The sequence below is a fragment of the Hermetia illucens genome, chromosome 6 (genome assembly GCF_905115235.1).
Source record: "Hermetia illucens chromosome 6, iHerIll2.2.curated.20191125, whole genome shotgun sequence".
In the NCBI taxonomy this organism is placed as follows: Eukaryota; Metazoa; Arthropoda; class Insecta; order Diptera; family Stratiomyidae; genus Hermetia; species Hermetia illucens.
Genome location: NC_051854.1, coordinates 25,886,445 through 25,904,905, shown reverse-complemented (window position 1 = coordinate 25,904,905; position 18,461 = coordinate 25,886,445). Strand labels below are relative to the sequence as shown.

At 42.1% G+C, this 18,461-nt stretch overlaps 1 protein-coding gene across 1 annotated transcript; it reads right to left on the bottom strand.

Annotated features, from left to right (window-relative positions):
- Positions 1-1,682: 1,682 nt before the first annotated feature.
- On the bottom strand, positions 1,683-18,278 carry LOC119660579 (protein O-mannosyl-transferase TMTC4). The gene is made up of 11 exons (XM_038069232.1): positions 17,955-18,278; positions 17,317-17,889; positions 9,981-10,199; positions 9,718-9,896; positions 9,472-9,646; positions 9,267-9,395; positions 9,130-9,209; positions 8,961-9,068; positions 8,760-8,901; positions 8,403-8,700; positions 1,683-2,249 (listed from the first exon to the last, which is right to left on the bottom strand). The coding sequence occupies exons 1-11, from the start codon at positions 17,976-17,978 to the stop codon at positions 2,113-2,115; spliced, it is 2,064 nt and encodes a 687-aa protein (XP_037925160.1). The 5' UTR covers positions 17,979-18,278; the 3' UTR covers positions 1,683-2,112.
- Positions 18,279-18,461: the final 183 nt, after the last annotated feature.

The following is an 18,461-nucleotide window of genomic DNA, read 5'->3' as shown; positions in this document are numbered from 1 at the left end:
GCAACTAAATAATACTAATAGGAATATTGCTGGAATTACCCAATCGTTCCCGACTCAGTAGCGCCCCGTCTTGGGCAACCTGTTGCCTCTCTCCGGAGCGCTAGTCCAGCAGTAAAGTAAATTGTTGTAAACTAGCAAGTTTCCAGTTGCTATTGAACTTCAGAATACTGGCTTCGATATAAATAAACTTCTTCATCTGCTCCCTCCTCCGTGAGGAACCCGTTTGAAACCAGATTCTTGTTGATTATTCGAGCCACACATCTTTAGTTGAAGTGAAACTATGTTGTCTCCAAATCAGTATCGCTGATATTTTCTCGAAAAAATCTCATATTTCTTCCGGATTAGGTAAAATTCCGATCCGATTTCACCCCAGACCATTTGAAGATTGTTCGCTTCGCCCGGATCTGTATGTGGATCTGAAAAGGAATCAATTTCAAGAAGACTGTAATAAAGCTAACATAAACTAATCTTTGAACGGTCTTCCAGGGGTATTATGTTTTCTGGATGCTGTCCTACTGTTTACCTGTAATGGATTTGCAAGGCCTTAGTGCTTCAGTAGCTTTCTTATTAGGTTGTTGCACATGAAATGACCGATTTGGTACTAAAATTTGAAACAACTGTAAAGCTTACAAAAATTTATTTAATTCATCAAAATAGGTGCCAGTCGATTCAAAACACTTCTCCCGGCGATATTGTTTTTCCGCCAAAAAAATGATTCAAATGCTTAAAAAAGTGGTAGTCGTTTGGCGAATCTCATATTGCAATTCGTTCAACTTTTGAACCGTTGTTCTAGATACATGAGGTCGTGCATTGTCGTGAAGGAGTATCACATCATCCCTCAGCACAATGCCAATCGGCGAAGATTGTCGTATAATATCCGATTTTCATGACATGTTACAATTCTGTGCAAAAAGGGACCGGTTGTGTTGCGGGAGAGTAAAGAACTGCAAATTTCCTTCCGAAGGACCATATTTTGCCCCGTAAGGGTATGCGGAACCCATTTGTCCAGCTTTTTCACCTTTCCAAGTTGTTGCAAGTGCCGGGAAATTGTCGAATAATCGCCCAGTTTCTCTGCAATGTCTCTCACAGACTGATGTGTGTCGGATTCCACAAGCAAACGTAGCTCGTCGTTGTCAACCGATGGTCTTGGATATCCACGTGGCTCACTTTGAAGGTTTACATCGCCTGACCGGAGTTTTTCGAACCACCGCCGTGTGGTTCGTTCGCTTACTGCATCAGATCCAAATGCACTGTTAATGTTCCTGGTCGCCTCCGCTGATTTATGACCGAGTTTGAACTCAGACTGGAAAGTATATGTTCTTAGCTCTTTTCAATCTTTTTTTCCTTTTAATTCACTGTTATCACAACGGTAGTCGAAACTGAAATTACTCCTTGATTAAATGTAGGAGTATTTATACTTCATTATCCGACAGCAACAGTGCCAACTGGTGGGGGTTTGAGACAGCAAAATCGCAAGTAACTCCACTTGATTGCCAAATCGGCCATTTCATGTGCAACAACCTGATACATACTATATATTACTAACAATGAATCTTGAATAATAACTTTTAGTCTTGTTTGACACCTACCTGATAGCCTGATACTCCGATAAGCCTTTGCAACTTGCCTTTTAAACCTTATATAAGTCCATTTCCATCCATAATAAATTATATCTCATCACAGTAGGTTTGAATACAATTTTATTACTCTTCTCTTCAAACGCGTATAGTGATCACAACCGTTTCTTATACTTATAACTGATACAGTTAAATTTATCTAGAAAATGTCCACTTTACCACTTTACAATCATTTATATTGGAATACACACAACATTTATATAATCAAAAACATTAACCATAATTAAATGCCAAAAATTTTGAGTATTATACAGTTAAGAAGCGTGATAAAAACTCTATGCAGTGAATACAGTAGAATTTTACACAACAAAGTGATGAGAACACTTATTGATATATTAAATGCAATCAATCGCCAGAAAAATCCATTGCAAACTTTTAGTGCAGAGAGCATGAAACATACATCGGAATGTAAAACACATGTAATGGCTGTGAAAATCACAATTAAGATGTGACTCGGTAGGAAGGTATTCACGTTTCAGTTATTGCTGTTGGGATACATTATTAATTTCTGTAAGTTGTCTTTGGCACTTTTTAGGGAAGGGTCGATTTTGAGAGCGTTACGATAGCTGGCAACGGCTAAGTCTCGTTTACCCCATCGATGGTAGAGAACACCTAGAAAATAAAATATAATTTGTACTTTACTTTATAATTCAAGTTCTTGCGAATCAATAGTTGGTGGATACACATATGTACAAACTCAAAGCATGAAATATTTCATAAATGCTGGTGACGATGATGAAATATAAGAGACAAATTTGTTCCCTATTACTTAATGATGTGATAACTCGAAATGAAAGTTAGGAAAAGGAGATAAAAAAAACCGGTAAAGCCCTTTTTAAACAGATGAGTGATCTTGCGCGGTTGAGAAGATCTAGGAATGTAGATTTCCATCCGTAAAAGCTGATTTACAGTTGGCAGCGTTTCTGGAGGCTGTCGATAATCATTGGCAAGCATAAAAATTAAGCGATTGAGGAAGAGGGGGAAGGACGTGGTTATGTCTTAGTACTTTGTGCTTGCTTAATGTGTATATTCCAGCTATATGCCGACATCAGGTTTATTGTTCTAGCTGGAATTTTAGATTTCACCATAGATTGTCCCACGAGATCTTATATGAGACGTGGATTCTTTTGATTGAAGAATATTGTGTATTGGTCCTTTAGTCTTAGTCTGTAATCTTCCCTATTCTTTGTGAACGTTCGTTCGTCAATTCTGAACTATAATTTTATTGTCATCTAGGAGTAGCGTTCTGAGCTCGAAGAGCTTAATAATTCATGTTGGAATATCAGTGAAACGGCGTTGCTAATCAAGACATCTTTGATTAGGCCCAAATTGATCTTCTTTGGTAAAGCCATTAAAGTAGCTAACGCGGCTCTCAGCTTTCTTGATCCTGTGGCTTTTCCCTAACGCAACATGGAGAATAATTCGTTGATACATGGCTCAGTAACACAAATGTTCTGTATGTACATGACTTTCGGGAGCGACCGGGTCCTCAACGAAACAGTCTACTCTGCATTTGATCATTGCGCTTCATATTTCTGTAAGAGCATTAATAAGAGCTGCAGAGTGGACATTTGTATAGTGGAATTAGGGATGCTCTAATTTCTATATAAATTGTTAGTGTAACTATTCAAGAATACGTTGCTAAAATTTGAAAAGAACATTCAGGTTGGTTCCAATTTTGTGAGCCTTAAGCGGACTGCCAGTTAGAGCGCTAGGCTGTCGATGGGGAAAGTCGTGGTTTAAATTTCGTTGGTGACTGAAGAATTTGTATTGTGTCTGGATGTCGGATACCAGTCGAATGAGTACTTGAGTCAAATAAAAGTAATAAACATGGGCGAGCGTATTATTGGCCACATTGCCTCCTACAGGATACTTCCTGTAGTGTACCGTTACGATCTTGGACGAAGCGCTCTAAAGCCAGCTTCTAGGTCCAGATCCAAATGAATTGTCATGACAACGATTATTATTATTTGGACACTTACATTCATTTGACTTCTGTGCACTCAGAATAATGCCTAAGACGAATGATGATTATTGAGTGTGTGCTACTCTTTTTTCGGTTTTCATAAGTCGTGTGGTTCACCCCTTTAAATATGATCACTACCTATTGAAAGGCACCGCTAAGACAGGAGTAACTGGCCCCTAGATGTGAACTAGAAGGAACTGCGACGTCTTCAACATGGAAGTAAATAATATTCATTTAAGGATGGAGAAAGATGGATCGAAGATCACCCGCGTTCTGGAAACTTGAATTAGCTTGAAAACGAGAAATTGTTAGTAGTATTGAAAGAGGAGAATACATTGGCTGTTGCTGAACTATTAGACAAGTTCAACGTAAACCGATTCCTTGGTGTCCCATGAGTCACCCTTCAGGAACAAGAAAATCGCCTGAACAATAACATTTTATACCTGAACAAGCAAAAATCGGAAGGTTTTTTTCTTCTTTGGTCGTTGAATGCTTGACAATAATATTAAACGCCGCAAAACAATTCGCAAAAAGAACGAAAGACCCCCAGTGACATCATGAGCAATGTCTTATTGTGTGTTTGGTGAGACTTTCACTGGGAATTGTTACCACGCAACCAATCCATAACAGGATCCTGGTGTCTACTATACGTGCGTTAAGGATGCCTAAAACTTTCGGTCAAACTTCCTCTCCAAAAGACGGCAATTTTCTCAACAATTAGATGGAAGTTTTCTCGAAGAGTGCGCTCTAACTAGACTGCACCTGGGATACAACTCTAGCAGGTTGACTTATTTAACACCATATCCACCTCGAACCCTACTCCATCGATGAGCACATACGAAGCATGCCTCCCAGAGTTTATGCCATCCAATGGTAAACCGATGAATCCTCCTCCAGTTGAAACACTGGAGCTCGTTGCAGCATGCTTGGATACCGAGCATGTATTGGTGGTTACATATTTGCAATATCCAAGACTTATCAAAACTCACCTTCTTACGTTCAATGGAAGGAACGAGTCCTACAAGGAACAATATGAGCACCCTGTGCATTGCGTACATAAAAGCAACTCACCCACTGGAGCTCCAGCATTGTTTCTAGCGAAGCTTGATTTGTATTCATAGAACTAAATGAGCCCAACACATAAAGCATTAGGCTTAGTCTTTTTATCTAACACGCCGACAGTTCCAACAGCCTTGTACCGGGTTGCTGTTAGCCGATGTGTGATTTCTCAGGACATCCGCCTACCACATCCACGACCAACAAGTCTAAGTTAAGCGTTTCCGGATTCCACTCATTGGAGGTTTCCCTACAATCCTACCTGATTCGCTCCTTGGATAATCATTTGAAGGGAAAGGAATTTTTAACGAAGACGCTCTTCAAAATGGATTAACAGATTTCTTCTCATCCAAGTCATCTGGGTTTTACAAAAAGAGGATTTTTTACTATAAGACCAACGGAATCTATGTATTATATTAAAAAGGTAAATATTTTGTTAAAATTTATATTTAAAAAAAACGAAAAAGCTGATGCACCCACCCAATATATATAGCCCTTTGAGCTGGGCTTAAACATACACTCACAAATATTCCCTGCTTATTCCTAAGGAAAGTGAGATGGTAGAACCCTAGATAGCACTTCTTTTCCTCTTGCAGCATGTGCTTTCATACTCTGGAAAGCCTAGCGCTGGCAAATGCAAATTCGATGGCGGACTGTTTCGGGCGACTACCGCAATACACACTCCCACAATTTGGGAACTAGTTTCTGACAGAATCTAAGCTAGTTAAGGACCATCGCAAGTAAACAGTGCTAGATACCAACGGAGATTCCAGACAAAGAATAGACGCTAAAGATGACATTGTGGCCGTGATGTGTGATTTGAATGCCCAAACGGACGGAGACATAGTCTTGATGACCAACCCACAAAGTTGGTAGGTTTGTAGACTTCTGGAATTTTCACTGACGGCACACTGTTCGAGCATAGCAGCGCCTACCATAAGGTTAGTTTAGTTTCAACTAACCGGCAAGAAACATCTAATCAGATCGCAATATTTAATAGTAGATTTAGAAGATGTCTTTTGAATGTGCGTAACAAAAGTGGTGTTGACATCGTGATCAAAATCAATACGGATCATTTCTGCGATCCGGTTGTCGGCCAGCAATGGTTTTCCACTTTCTTTCTAAACGGCCCAAACTTAAAAAAAAATCCGCTCGAGAATATTGATTAGCACTGAACCGCTATCAAAAGTACCTCTCTCCCTTGTCTCCATAAAGTTGTTGACCACGTCGCAAAAGGGCGTTACAAGACCTGACAGATCACCGAAGGGTGGGGGCGGATCAATGACCGTAAGGAGCTGAGAGTTGCCTTCATTGCTGCAAGCGGGGGTGAGGGCAATGCCCGAGAGCTCCATTATCGTGAACAAAAATACGAAAAGTACAGCGTAATGTGTGCAAACCACTGAAATATGTGGATGTGGACTACTCCTTTAAACAAAAACGTAATTATCTTTGCCATAAATGCACTCAAACGAAGTAAAGCAACATGCTTTACTGTGGAATTTTTCCGCGCAGCTCTTGCAATCTCTGCTATTATCATTAATTCGTAAATGTTCAGAATCTGAGATCTTTCCGTAGGAGGAAGGGGATGGTCGTTTGGATTCCAAAAAAGAGCACACATATTAATTGCAACAACTGGAGGAACTGTCGCGAAAATACTTGCTAAAATCATCCTGGAACGCATGAAGAAACACCTAGAAAGTTCTGTCACGTGAAATCAGCCCGGTTTCCGCTGCGGATCCTCCTGTACCAACCACGTTAACACTTCAACCTGCTCTTCATTGATTTCGAGCGATAGCGTCAACAGGGAGGGTATCTGGAATGCTCTATGCAGGACATTCTATGGAACTACTAATTGCAATTATAATAGCAGCATATGACGATATAAAACGTCATGTACTGAATATAGGTGGAATATCAGAACAATTTGAAGCCCAAAACGGAGTCGCCCCAGTCATCGACACTTTTTCTTCTCGTTATCGGTGACGTCCTTCATGTTGCCTTAGCTGTAGGGCGTGGAGAAGTTCATAACATCTGCTTGTGCTGCCATCGAGTCATAGATCTTCGCTAAATGGCTGTGGATTCGGAAAACAAAATCGAGGTTCTCAATCTGACTGGTGATCGCAGTCTTTCTATTTGCATTAGCAGGCGGAATATCGAAGGCGTTGATCAATTTGTATACCTAGGAAACGTTGTTTCTGTCCCCGACGGTACCGAACTTAACGTCGCCCGATGCATTCATCATCATCAACGGCGCAACAATCAGTATCCGGTCTAGGCCTGCCTTAATAAGGAACTCCAGACATTCCGGTTTTGCGCCGAGGTCCACCAATTCGATATCCCTAAAAGCTGTCTGGCCTCCGAACCTACGCCATCGCTCCATCTTAGACAGGGTTTGCCTCGTCTTCTTTCCGGACTAAGTGATCCGCCCACCATAACCTATTGACCCGGATTTTATCCACAACCGAACTTTCATGGTATCGCTCAAAAATTTCTTCGTTATGTAGGCTACGGAATCGTCCATCCTCATGTAGGGTGCCAAAAATTCTTCGGAGGATTCTTCTCTGGAACGCGGCCAAGAGTTCGCAATTCTTCTTGCTAAGAACCCAAGTCTCCGAGGAATACATGACGACTGGCAAGATTATTGTCTTGTACAGTAAGAACTTTGACCCTATGGTGAGACGTTTCGAGCGGAACAGTTTTTGTAAGCTGAAATAGGCTCTGTTGGATGCCAACAACCGTGCGCGGATTTCATCATCGTAAGTCGGTGCAATAATAACATTAAATCATCCTTTTCTGTTTCGTCGCGACTCTAACATCAAAATAAGGCATTTCCACTCCAGTATTCTCTTTATGCTATGTGGAAGTAGTATATGGAAAGTGAATACTACTGTTACTCAAAAACCCCAAGCTTTCATTAATGCATGCCTGCGTCATGTCATCGGGGTGTTCTGGCTTAAGACATTAACTAACGAAGAATTGGATCGGCTTACGAGTCGGAGAAAGTAGTAGTGAATAGGTTACACTTCAAGGAAGTATGACAACTCTCTTGGAGGTTATGCCATACAATGGAGTCATTATCTCAGAATGGCCTTCGGGTGACTCACCCTAAACAATCGACCGCACTGGGTTCTCGCTTGGTCGTATATTGATCGACGTACCACTAGCTTCATCTCTAGAAGCTATGCCCCAGAGCGATGCAACGAGATCTTTAAGGGCCAGTGATGTCTCATTTAAGTGAGCTGAATGTAGGCGGCATCGGACTATTCAAGGCTCCATCAACCTCACCAATAAAGAAGCCGTTGGTATAAATTGCATGCCTATATACCCACATAGTCTCAAACAAGTTGCCTCTTTGAACAAATTAAGATCACAATTCGACCAACTGATTAATCGTTTCATCTGCCAGGCGGATTCTAAATGATTTAGCATGGCCTAGAAAGTTGCCAACTTGCATACTGCGTACAGCCGGAATACCTTGTAAAGTACTGTGCTCAGCGTAGTACTGGCCTTTGCATATCTCCTTTTTCTAGTGTTTATTGCTGAAAAATTATACTCCAACGTTAATGTCTCTGTAATTAATTTCTTTCTGATAAAGACCTTGCAGCAACAGGCTCACACCTCACTAGATGATTGCGGGATGCCACGGTGTAGTCAATCAAGAGGAGAGAAGCTGGCTTCTTCTCCTGTACTAACGTTCATTTACCACCAACCACAAATTATAAAAGAAATATATCAAAACTTACCCAAATTAACGTGATACAGAGCATACTTTGGATTTAATTCCAAAATCCTCTGATACACCTGTTCCGCTTCGATGTATTTCTTCAACTTCCCAAGAACATTTGCACGAATGAAAAGTACATTCGTATCTGTGGGAACATATTTCAATGCTCTCTCCGATACCAGCAAGACGTCCTCGTAAAGTGCTTTATTATCCAAAAGATTCAACATATTAGCCCAAGCTTTCCCTTGTGTTGGGTTAATTGCCACAGATTCTTGCCAGTATTTTAGTGCCATTGAGTAATTTTTTGTATCCAAATACTGCAGACCAAAAGTATTAAAATATGAAAGAGTACAATTTTGAATTTGCGAAGGTTTACCAAATTTCCAAGATTATATAAACATGTTGAATATCTCGGTCGATACTGGAGAGCGGTGTGATAGCTTTCCAATGCATCATCGTATTTATGCTGAGCAGTTTGCACTATACCCAAGTTCATCCAAGCAGCGGGAAACTCCTCCCTGTAAACAAAAGTTGAGATCAGTTGTGAAATATATGTAATCATTGAGCAGGGACGTACAAAACTTCGATTGACTCTTTTAAGTATTTCTCAGCTGTGTCTAAATCACCAATATTGCGATACAAATTCCCAAGATTCATTAGAGCCGATTCGTATTTGGGATAGAGCCTGCATATGGAATATATTCAGTTAAATTGGGTGCTAAATATAATAGATGGAACCATGTTACCTAATTGCATTGTGGTAATGTTTGAATGCTTTTTTGTTTTGACCCTTATCAGCTGCAACTTTTGCAATGTTGTAATGAACCTGTTTGCATAAAACACATGACTATCAGAAAATCTACACAAGCCAAATCTTAGTTACCTTTGCGTTCTCTGGGCATACCCTCAACGCGGATGAAAATAATTTCTCCTCACTAGTCCACTCGCCGGCTCGATGTCGAGTCCTCAAAATATATATGCAAACTAGGGCGACTAACAAAAATCCTAGAACCTGATAGAGAACATTCCGTCAATTTCGGTTATACTATTCCACGTAGGAGAAAGAATAAAAGGATTATGGCACCTACATATTTCAGTTTATAATATCTTTCGACTAAAGTTGAAAATCCAACGGCAACCAGTAACGAAATTCCTATTGATGGAACGTAAAGGATACGTTCGGCAATTACGAAACCTACTCTTATAAATCCGCAGGCTGGCAAGAAAGGAACGATGAGTAATGCTAATGATAGCAGAACCAACCTGAAAGCCCCAGATCAAGGACACCATACTGTATTAGTTAATTTGAAGAATCGTGTTTCAGCATTACTCACCTCGAGCCTTTTATCATAAGACTATGAAATATTAGATACAACGCAAATACTCCTAAAATTCTAGAATCTAAAAAGGATTCCATCAGTTTAACACATCCTAACGCCCAATCGAAACTTAACCAGTCAGGACAGAGTAAAATCCAAGCATTTAAGGTGTAAAGAAAATTTTGTGATAAAATCTACGGCACAGATGAAAATTGTTAAAATATTTAACTGAGATTTGATGCGATTACTGTTGCACTTAACAAAGTGTTAGATTTTACCTTTGTGACGAAATTGGAACTGGCTGCGATAGGATTGTCCATAGGCTTAAATTTGGGACTTTCAAATTCTTGAATGTACAATCGGCCAACCAATAATAATGCTGTTAACGTTGTTAGTATTCCAAATCTTGAAAATACAACTCGTCGAACCCGAAATCGTGCTTCAATATTACGTAGCAAATCTGTCCTTATCGTCACGTCAAAGGCGATTAACGCAGGCTGAAAGTAAGAAAATTCGGATCTGATATATTTATTTAATTTAATGCACAACAAACAGCGAAAACTCCAATTAATTATTGTCCTCAGGAGAAGGAGAAAGCAAAAAACTTATCCTACGTTTAAAACTACTTAAAGTAGAGAAGTTCAAAGGACCAAGCTGTTCTGCGTTGTAATTTCGGCAAAGCCGCAGCGGCAGTGCAACTTTATATGTGGATGCCTTTCATTTTTGTCTTTATAAATTTCGCCCTCGGATGTTCTTCTTGAAAGGCCTGGCCAAGCCCAAAACGATGCTCAACATGTTTGATCTCTGACTTAAATCACATCCCCGGGATGTTGATATTTCTGTTGAAAGCCACATCAACATCTTTCTACGGGGTGGTTTGTGAAAGAAAGTTTGCATGAAATTCATTTGCGATTTGCGTTGAGATCTCTCTTGTACTTCGAATATTTGCTGCTGTCTGTAATGTGCGGACGACAATTTGGGTCGATTTTTCAACCCTTGCTGGTATGATTCCTGGCTGCCGATTTTCCATATTACTCGGACCTATCATTCACGCTGGTTCATGCTTTCGCTATATATTCGAAGTAAAGCCATCTATAGCGTCGTTTCCATCCACACTCTTTTTACTCTTACAACAGTTTGAGTGTTTTTTTTTCGCCTTCCTCATCATCCTTGTGGGATCCACTCCGTTTTTAAGCAATGGAACTAAAAGCGGGTTTCCAGACATTTCCCAATTTGGCTCTCTTCACCTCTTACACTTTGCTTTGTCTCTTGGGAGTTTACTGTTCTGTTGATTCGTTCAACCATTCACGGAGTTTCTTCCCAGATTCCTTCCCTTTCGTGTTTTGAATGAGCATCATTTGTTATGTCTTCCCTTTAAAACATTCTTTCTATCGACAGTGTAGCGTTGCCAGTCTCGTTTGCTTTACTTATTAGATTCTTTTGTCGGGTCAGGTGGTCTTCCTTCAAACTTCTAACACCCACACTTACACGGGGTGAACCTTCTCCTTAAGTATAGCTTATTCATTTTTTGCCCACACAAGTTGTTTGCTTAGGCCTAGACCGGATACCGGTTGTTGCGATGATGATGAAGTTGCTTGCTTCTTTGGGAGTATGTAATTTTATTTTATCAACAACCTAACATTTAGGTTCTTAACTCTATATTTTATTGGCTGACGAAACCTGAATTTCAACCAGGCTGAATTAATTATGTTCGAATAATAAGTCTGTCAATGGGGACGAAACGTTTTTCCGTTTAAAAAAGAAACGAATAACATTTGACTTATAATTGAAAACAGATATAATTATTTTCTAACATTTGAATAGAATTTAAGTTTCTAGAAGGAATAAAAATGAGAATTTATAAACTTGTATAAAGTAAACAGTAGTGCTTAACTTCCATAGTGGTAACCCCGACTAAAACAAAGGACAACATTGCTTGCATCATACTCTCCGTATTCGAGTCGTACCAGGAGGGGACAGGTACCTGCAGTTGGCCAAGTTGAAACTTCATTCGTGACTCTGGATGCAGTCATTAAGATTACCAATCGAAGAGTGAACGATGAACTCGACGAATTAGAGTGTGAGAAGTTCTATCGTCTCAAGGGGATCCAAGCCAAAGAAAACTAAAAGAAGAAGCTAGCGAAGGACATCGATATTTATAGGTATTATTCTAAGTAGTTGTTAAGGTCACGGAATTTTCTGCCGCCCTTATCGCCGTTTCGATTAAACCGTTTTGGCGGCGGAACCCGGAAGCGCGTTTCCTCCAGTTGGAGGCGCACCACGAGGTGAACGCGCGTCCCGGGCTCACGAGGCGTCGACGTGGCGAAATTGTGACGACAAATGTCCACATTTATAGACAATGTTGCCACCCTGACGACGGCGAAATCCACCTCGAGAAATGGGCGTTTGGGTAGCCGCGCGCAGTGGGCCGATACCATCGTAGGCTTGCAGATCAAGTCACTAAATCTACCAACCCATGCACTTTTCTCACAAATCTAAAAATCTCAGTTCGTGGGGGGGACGCGGCAACATTTACTAAAATTGAAGCAATAAGTCGGCGTACATTATACGAGCCCCATAGTAGGTACTATTATCTGATAAACACAGACACAAAAAGCTTTTCCCGCAGTAGCTGAAATTAACGGCAGTAAACTCTACACCCATCACAACTTACGACTACAGGCAAGTAGAGGTGAGTCTCGGCTTGCGTCGCACTTTTTCGAGGCGCTTCATTTTAACTACCAGTAGTATCCCCATATTAGGCGTAGATTTCCTGTGCCACTATGGGCTGCTGGTGGATATGCCGTACAGGTCACTGATGGAACCCACAACCTCTCTTAGGTCCTCAGAGGAAATTTCAACTTTTCCATTATTTTTGAGGACGTTGCCGACCCACGAATTCGCGCAATTCTCTGAAAATATCGCAACACTACTATCGAATGTAGTATATCTCAGCCAGTTAACATGATGTTCAGCACCGCATCAACAATATTGGCTTTCCAATCTTTTTGAAGGTACGACTTTTACCGCTCCAGAAGGTCGCAGTTGCGCAGAAAGAATTTGAACAACTACTTAAGCAGTATATATTCAGAACTTCCAACAGCAGTTGATCATCTCCACTCCACATGGTCTCCAAGCTTAATGGCGACCTTGTGAAGGTTGTAGATGCCTAAATGCTTGTACGATTCCGGACCGGTACCCCATTCCACAAATTTAAGATTTTACGCATTATTTATGTTATGCTTTCTCGACCTTGGATCTCGCCAAGGCTTGACACTAAATCTCTGTAGCTCCCGAACATATTCCAAAGACAGTAATTTGCACAGCTTTCGGACTCTTCGAGTTCAAACGGATGACCTTCGTCCTATGCAATGGGATGCAAATCTTCCATTCACCCACTCTGTACTACAAAACTTGAATTTCTGTGTCGTCTACTCAGATTACATTATAATCGCCTCTTCCACCGAGTCCGAGCACATCTCGAATATATTTTGCAACGCCTCCTGGACAATGGGATAATTCTTAACATCGAAAAGCACAACAGCAGGTGAAATTTCTAGGTCATTCAATCACCCTTGACGGCATAAAATCCGACCCAGACAAAGTGCAAGTGATTGCGAACTTTCCGTTGCCAAAGACGATCAAAGACTTAGCAGATTCTTGGAGACGTTAAGCTTCTACCGTGATTTTCTGCCCAAAACCGCTCACAACGACTTTAACGCCTTCAACATCCCAGCCGCAGTCGATTTTTCGGCAAACGCTGTGGCAGTGGGATGATGTATTCCCTAAGTCAACAAAGCGCTTCTAAACCATAAATCTCGACATTGTAGGCCTTTTGTGATAATCGCACGGCTACAAGTACTGTCTCACGATTATTGGTCGGTACGCGGTGACGTGAGGCAATAGCTCTGAAGGACATTAGAATATAGTCATGTGATGAGGTCCTCCGTGCTTTGGTGTTCTGGCCATAATCATGGCAGACCAGGGGATGCAGTTCGAATCCACTCTTTCCTCAGAGCTCGGAGAGTTCCTTGGATTCAAAAGCCAGTGGACAATCGCATACCATCCGCATTCCAAGGGGATTCTAGAACGTAGGCATCAGACGCTGAAAGCAAACATTGTAGCCCGCGACGGGCTGTTCTGGTCGCAAGTCTTGTCTTTCGTTCTGCTTGGCCTCCGTATAGTTGTTTTTCCGATGTCAAAAGAAAAATAAAAATTAGTATTATTGGTATCCTTTAACGATTACTAAATAAATGAATTATTATTTAATTAATAAATGAATTATTAAAGGTCAGGGGAATGGCTGCCATTACAGACCATTTGTATGCCTGTAAAACTGTTCCTTCAACCTCCTGGGTTTGGGAGAGTGTATTCCACTGTATGGCGTAGACAGCAATGCAATTGTCGCTCCTCTTTGAAGTGTGACCTATTCAGTGCCAATTCCGTCGTCCAATCACAGTCCGTACGAGTGGCAGGCCTCTGCCGACTTCCGTTTAAAATAGTGTCAGGCCAGCGCACTCCGATGACAGGTGTTGACGAAATCTTGGAGAAAACTTCATTTCTAGATTTAAGACAGGGCAGCGAAAGTGGATCTAGTGCCGTTAATGCGTCGGGCAGCATCCAGTTCGGTGCCTCCAAGAACCAATGTGTCCCCAAGAACACGCTTCCTAGATGTACAAATTGATCGACGCTTTCGATGTTCTGCCCATTCATGCAAATAGGGAGAGTGTGATGAGCCGTCAGACTGAGAACCTTGGTTGTGTTGGTGTTTATCTTCAGTCCAAATTTACTTGCCTCTCTTTCCAAATCGAGAGCCATTTGGCCGAGGCCCATGACCCGATTAGAGGGCAAGCAGATGTCATCAACGTAGCCGAGATGTTTGAGGAGGATGTCATTGTCCATTGAAGGCAGCATGAAGAACGTCACCGATAACAAGAAGAAATAATGTTGATGAGAGGATGCAACCCTGGCGGAATCCACTTTGAACCTCGAACTCCTCCAAGATTTTATCTGTCGCTCTGATAATAGCTATTAGTTTCTCTGGAATGCCCTTACTACGTAGAGCGCTCCATATACACTTCCTGTTCACGCTACCGAAAGCTTTCCCGAAATCGGTTAAGAGAGGTGAGAAATGTCTCGGCAGTAACTGCAGGTGCAGCGATAAATAATTCTATGAGAAACTGTCAAGCCCAGTGTTTTAACTCCGTATGAGTGCATTTATGGCCGAAATGATTTCCCTTCTGCTTGGGGGAACAGTCGGATGTTACGGTGACTAGCCATTTCATCCATCTCATTCCCTTCAACTCTCCGAAGAAAGGAAATATCAGGGAGTCACTCTCGATAAAAAGCTTCTTTGAAACAAACATGTAGAGGTAGAGATGAAACGAGCTCTCACAGCTTATGGGCTGGGCAGACGGACCTTTACCTCGACGAGGGGACTCAGGCCTCATGTGATAATGTGAATATACGTTGCTATCATTAGGCCGATGTTCGTTTATGCATCCGTAGTGTGGTGGATTACGGTGAGACAAAAAGGGTTTCACCGTAAACTAGTCACACTACAAAGAACTGTGTGTCTGGGTATCACTAGTGCCATGAGCACGACTTCCGGCACAGGTCTAAATGCACTGCTCGATTTGCAGCCCCTGGATATATTTATTCAAAGCACTGCAATGAGGGCAGCGCATAAACTAATTGGATTAGATCTATTGGGAGGACTGAATCCCGTTCTTACAATGTCTTCCGTTTCTTGTGTCCCCATACATCTGTTTGGTAGAAGATATGAAGTTACCCTGAAGCGTAGAGAGAACTGGAAAGTCCTATGGGAATGCGTGGCAGGATATACGGAAGTCTTCTACCCCGATGGCTAAGAAACAGAAGAGAGTTCTGGAGCCGGAGTCCCGCTCTCGAATAAAAATGAGAAGTGGGCTTTTCCTCTGGGACAATATGCAACGGTTTTTCAAAGCGAAGTTTATGCGATCCTAAGGGCGGCAAACTGGGTATTTGACGAGCGGTTGAAGGGCAGGCGCATCGCAATCTGCAGTGATAGCCAAGCTGCATTGAGGGCGTTGAGCAGTCCTTTGATCGCCTCGAAAATCGTTCAGGAATGCAGAAATCGTTTGAACTCTATCTCTAGATCCAATACGATGAAACTATCTGGGTACCAGGTCACTGTGGCGTAGAGGGAAATGAAATCTCGGATGCTTTAGCAAAAGAGGGGTCAATCTCCCCTATGCCGGGACCGGAACCAGCAATTGGAGTATCAGTAGCATTGGCTAAGTCTGTCTTCAAAAACTCGGAACAAGCTTCCCACAATGACAGGTGGCAGAGCTCAAATGTTGCTCGACACACTAAACTTTTTCTGTCCGAACCGAACATGCATACCGCAAAGTTTATCCTGTCGAAAAGGAGGAGGACTTGCAGGTGTATTGTAGGCATTCTGACAGGCCATAATTCACTAGTTGGGCATATGTTCAGAATAGAAATTACTCAAGATAATACGTGCCCCTCCTGTAATGAGGAAGCAGAAACCACGGAGCACTTCCTATGTGAATGGTCCGCCTATGGACTCATCAGGCATAAGATCTTTGGTGTCGATGTTGTCCAGTTGCGACGGGTAGCATCACATCCACTAACAGAAATCCTGCAATACGTCATCGAATCCGGAATATTGGGGGTGGCGAGTACAATGGGCCAACACGGCCTGAGTGCTCAGAAGCTCTAGCTTCTCCCCCACCAAACACACACACACAACCATTTCATCCACAAGAGGAGGAACTTCACCGGATGTGATATGGTTAAGAACCGTGAAGTGTTCTTTCCACCTTTTCAGTTGCTCGGCATCGTGTATGAGCAGTCGATCGTTAGTGTCTTTGATAGGACAATCGAAGGATTTGCAACCACATGCAAGCTTTTTCGTGATGGTGGTATACATTTCTGAAATCATTGCGATTTGCGACATCTTCCGCTTCCCTAACCAACGCAATAGCAAATTATTTCTTGTCACGCCGTACACTACGCTGAAGTTTTCGAAATTTCGCTCGGTATCGAAGTTCGCGTTCGAGAGAAGAATCCTCCGAAGAATTTTTGGCCCCCTACATGTGGATGGACGATTCCGTAGCCTACATAATGACGAAATCTATGAGCAATACCATGACCGTCAGGTTGTGGATAAAATCCGGTTCAATAGGTTACGGTGTGCGGGTCACTTAATCCGTATAGATGAGGATGATCCAGCCGGGAAAGTCTATAAGGGCAATACCTATGGCAGAAAAAGAAGACGAGGCAGACCCTGCCTAAGATAGAGCGATGGCGTAGGTCAGGACGCCAGAGAACTTTTAAGGATATCGAATTGGTGGACCTCCGCGCAAAACCGGGATGTCTGGAGTTCCTTATTAAGGCAGGTCTAGACTGGATACCGGTTGTTGCGCCGTTGATGATGATTGAAGTTCGAGCGCGTCAGGCCCGTTGGGTGACCATTTATTTTATTGGGCGAGCTCTCATTTGTTAAGCAACAAAGCATCATAAAATCAGTTTCGGAACAGCGTAAGGGCGAAAAGTAATAACATAGATCGTAATACAGGACAAAAGTAACACAATCAGATTTCAACTTACCAATATGGTTATGGCATTCTCCTTGAAAAGAAGTCCTACAACCGCAAGCGCCACAATCATCACATAAACCGGAATTAGTGCCACATTTGATCGCTTTCCAAAGCTTATCTCCGAAAAGAGGATCAACGCCAGCAAATAACATAAGCAGAACATCAATTCCGCGCGACCAACTACTCCACAAATGGCTTCTGTGTGAACCGGGTGGACGGCGAAGATCACCGCCCCCACAAACGAAATACTCCGCACCGAGGTCAAGGCATTGTAGAATTTGAACACCAAACAAGTATTTAGGCAGTGAATAAGGAAATTCACTAATTTCATTTCGTAGCTCCCGAAGCCCAGCACGTTGCGCTCATAGTGGAACATGAGAATGGTCAGCGGCCGATAGGACTTGTGGCTCGTCGGATCCGTGATGTTGTATCCCCAGAAGTCGTGCGTGAATATCTCGTACAGGCTGGCCGCCGGGTTCGTGACATCGTTATTCTTCACGATCGCCACAGTATCATCGAAAACGTAGTCACCACGGAGAGTGTCAAAGTAGCAAATCGTGCAAAGTGCCAACAGGGCTGCGTACTGCAAAGGAGATTTCATATTGCGTGAGACGAAATTCAAGTCAATTTTTATGGTTGCGGACTCACCTTAAGCAGACGCTTCAGTCTCATGGTCTATCTTTCGATGGGGATGACCTGCGTTCGTGAAAGGACCAGTTTTACGCGAGAATGTCGAGCATTACAAGGACCTAGTCGCCGGGTTTGTTTATCAGCTGTCGCGGTTGACGTTTCTGACTCGCCAGAAAATGCAAATTGCATTGAATAATGCATTCGTGATTAGCCGCTGTATGGAAATTTAGGCGCCAGAGGAACTTGTAATTTAAGTTTGGGGTCAATAAAATTTGCAAGGGCATGGTTGTGGCCAAATAGTCGAAGTCACGGTCCTGTCTGTCTGCTCAGGTTCTCTCAAAAAGTTTAAGACGTGGTACTGGCGGGAATTTCAAAATCCCCGGCAAACTCGTTTATAAATAGCAACTTTGTTCTTGTTTTCTGATAAGATAAGAAAAGCATATTTCGCCAGCAACTTAAACTTTGAATCACGCATGCAGAGACCTTCCCGGAACCAATTTCGCAGCAGCACCCAATAATCGTATA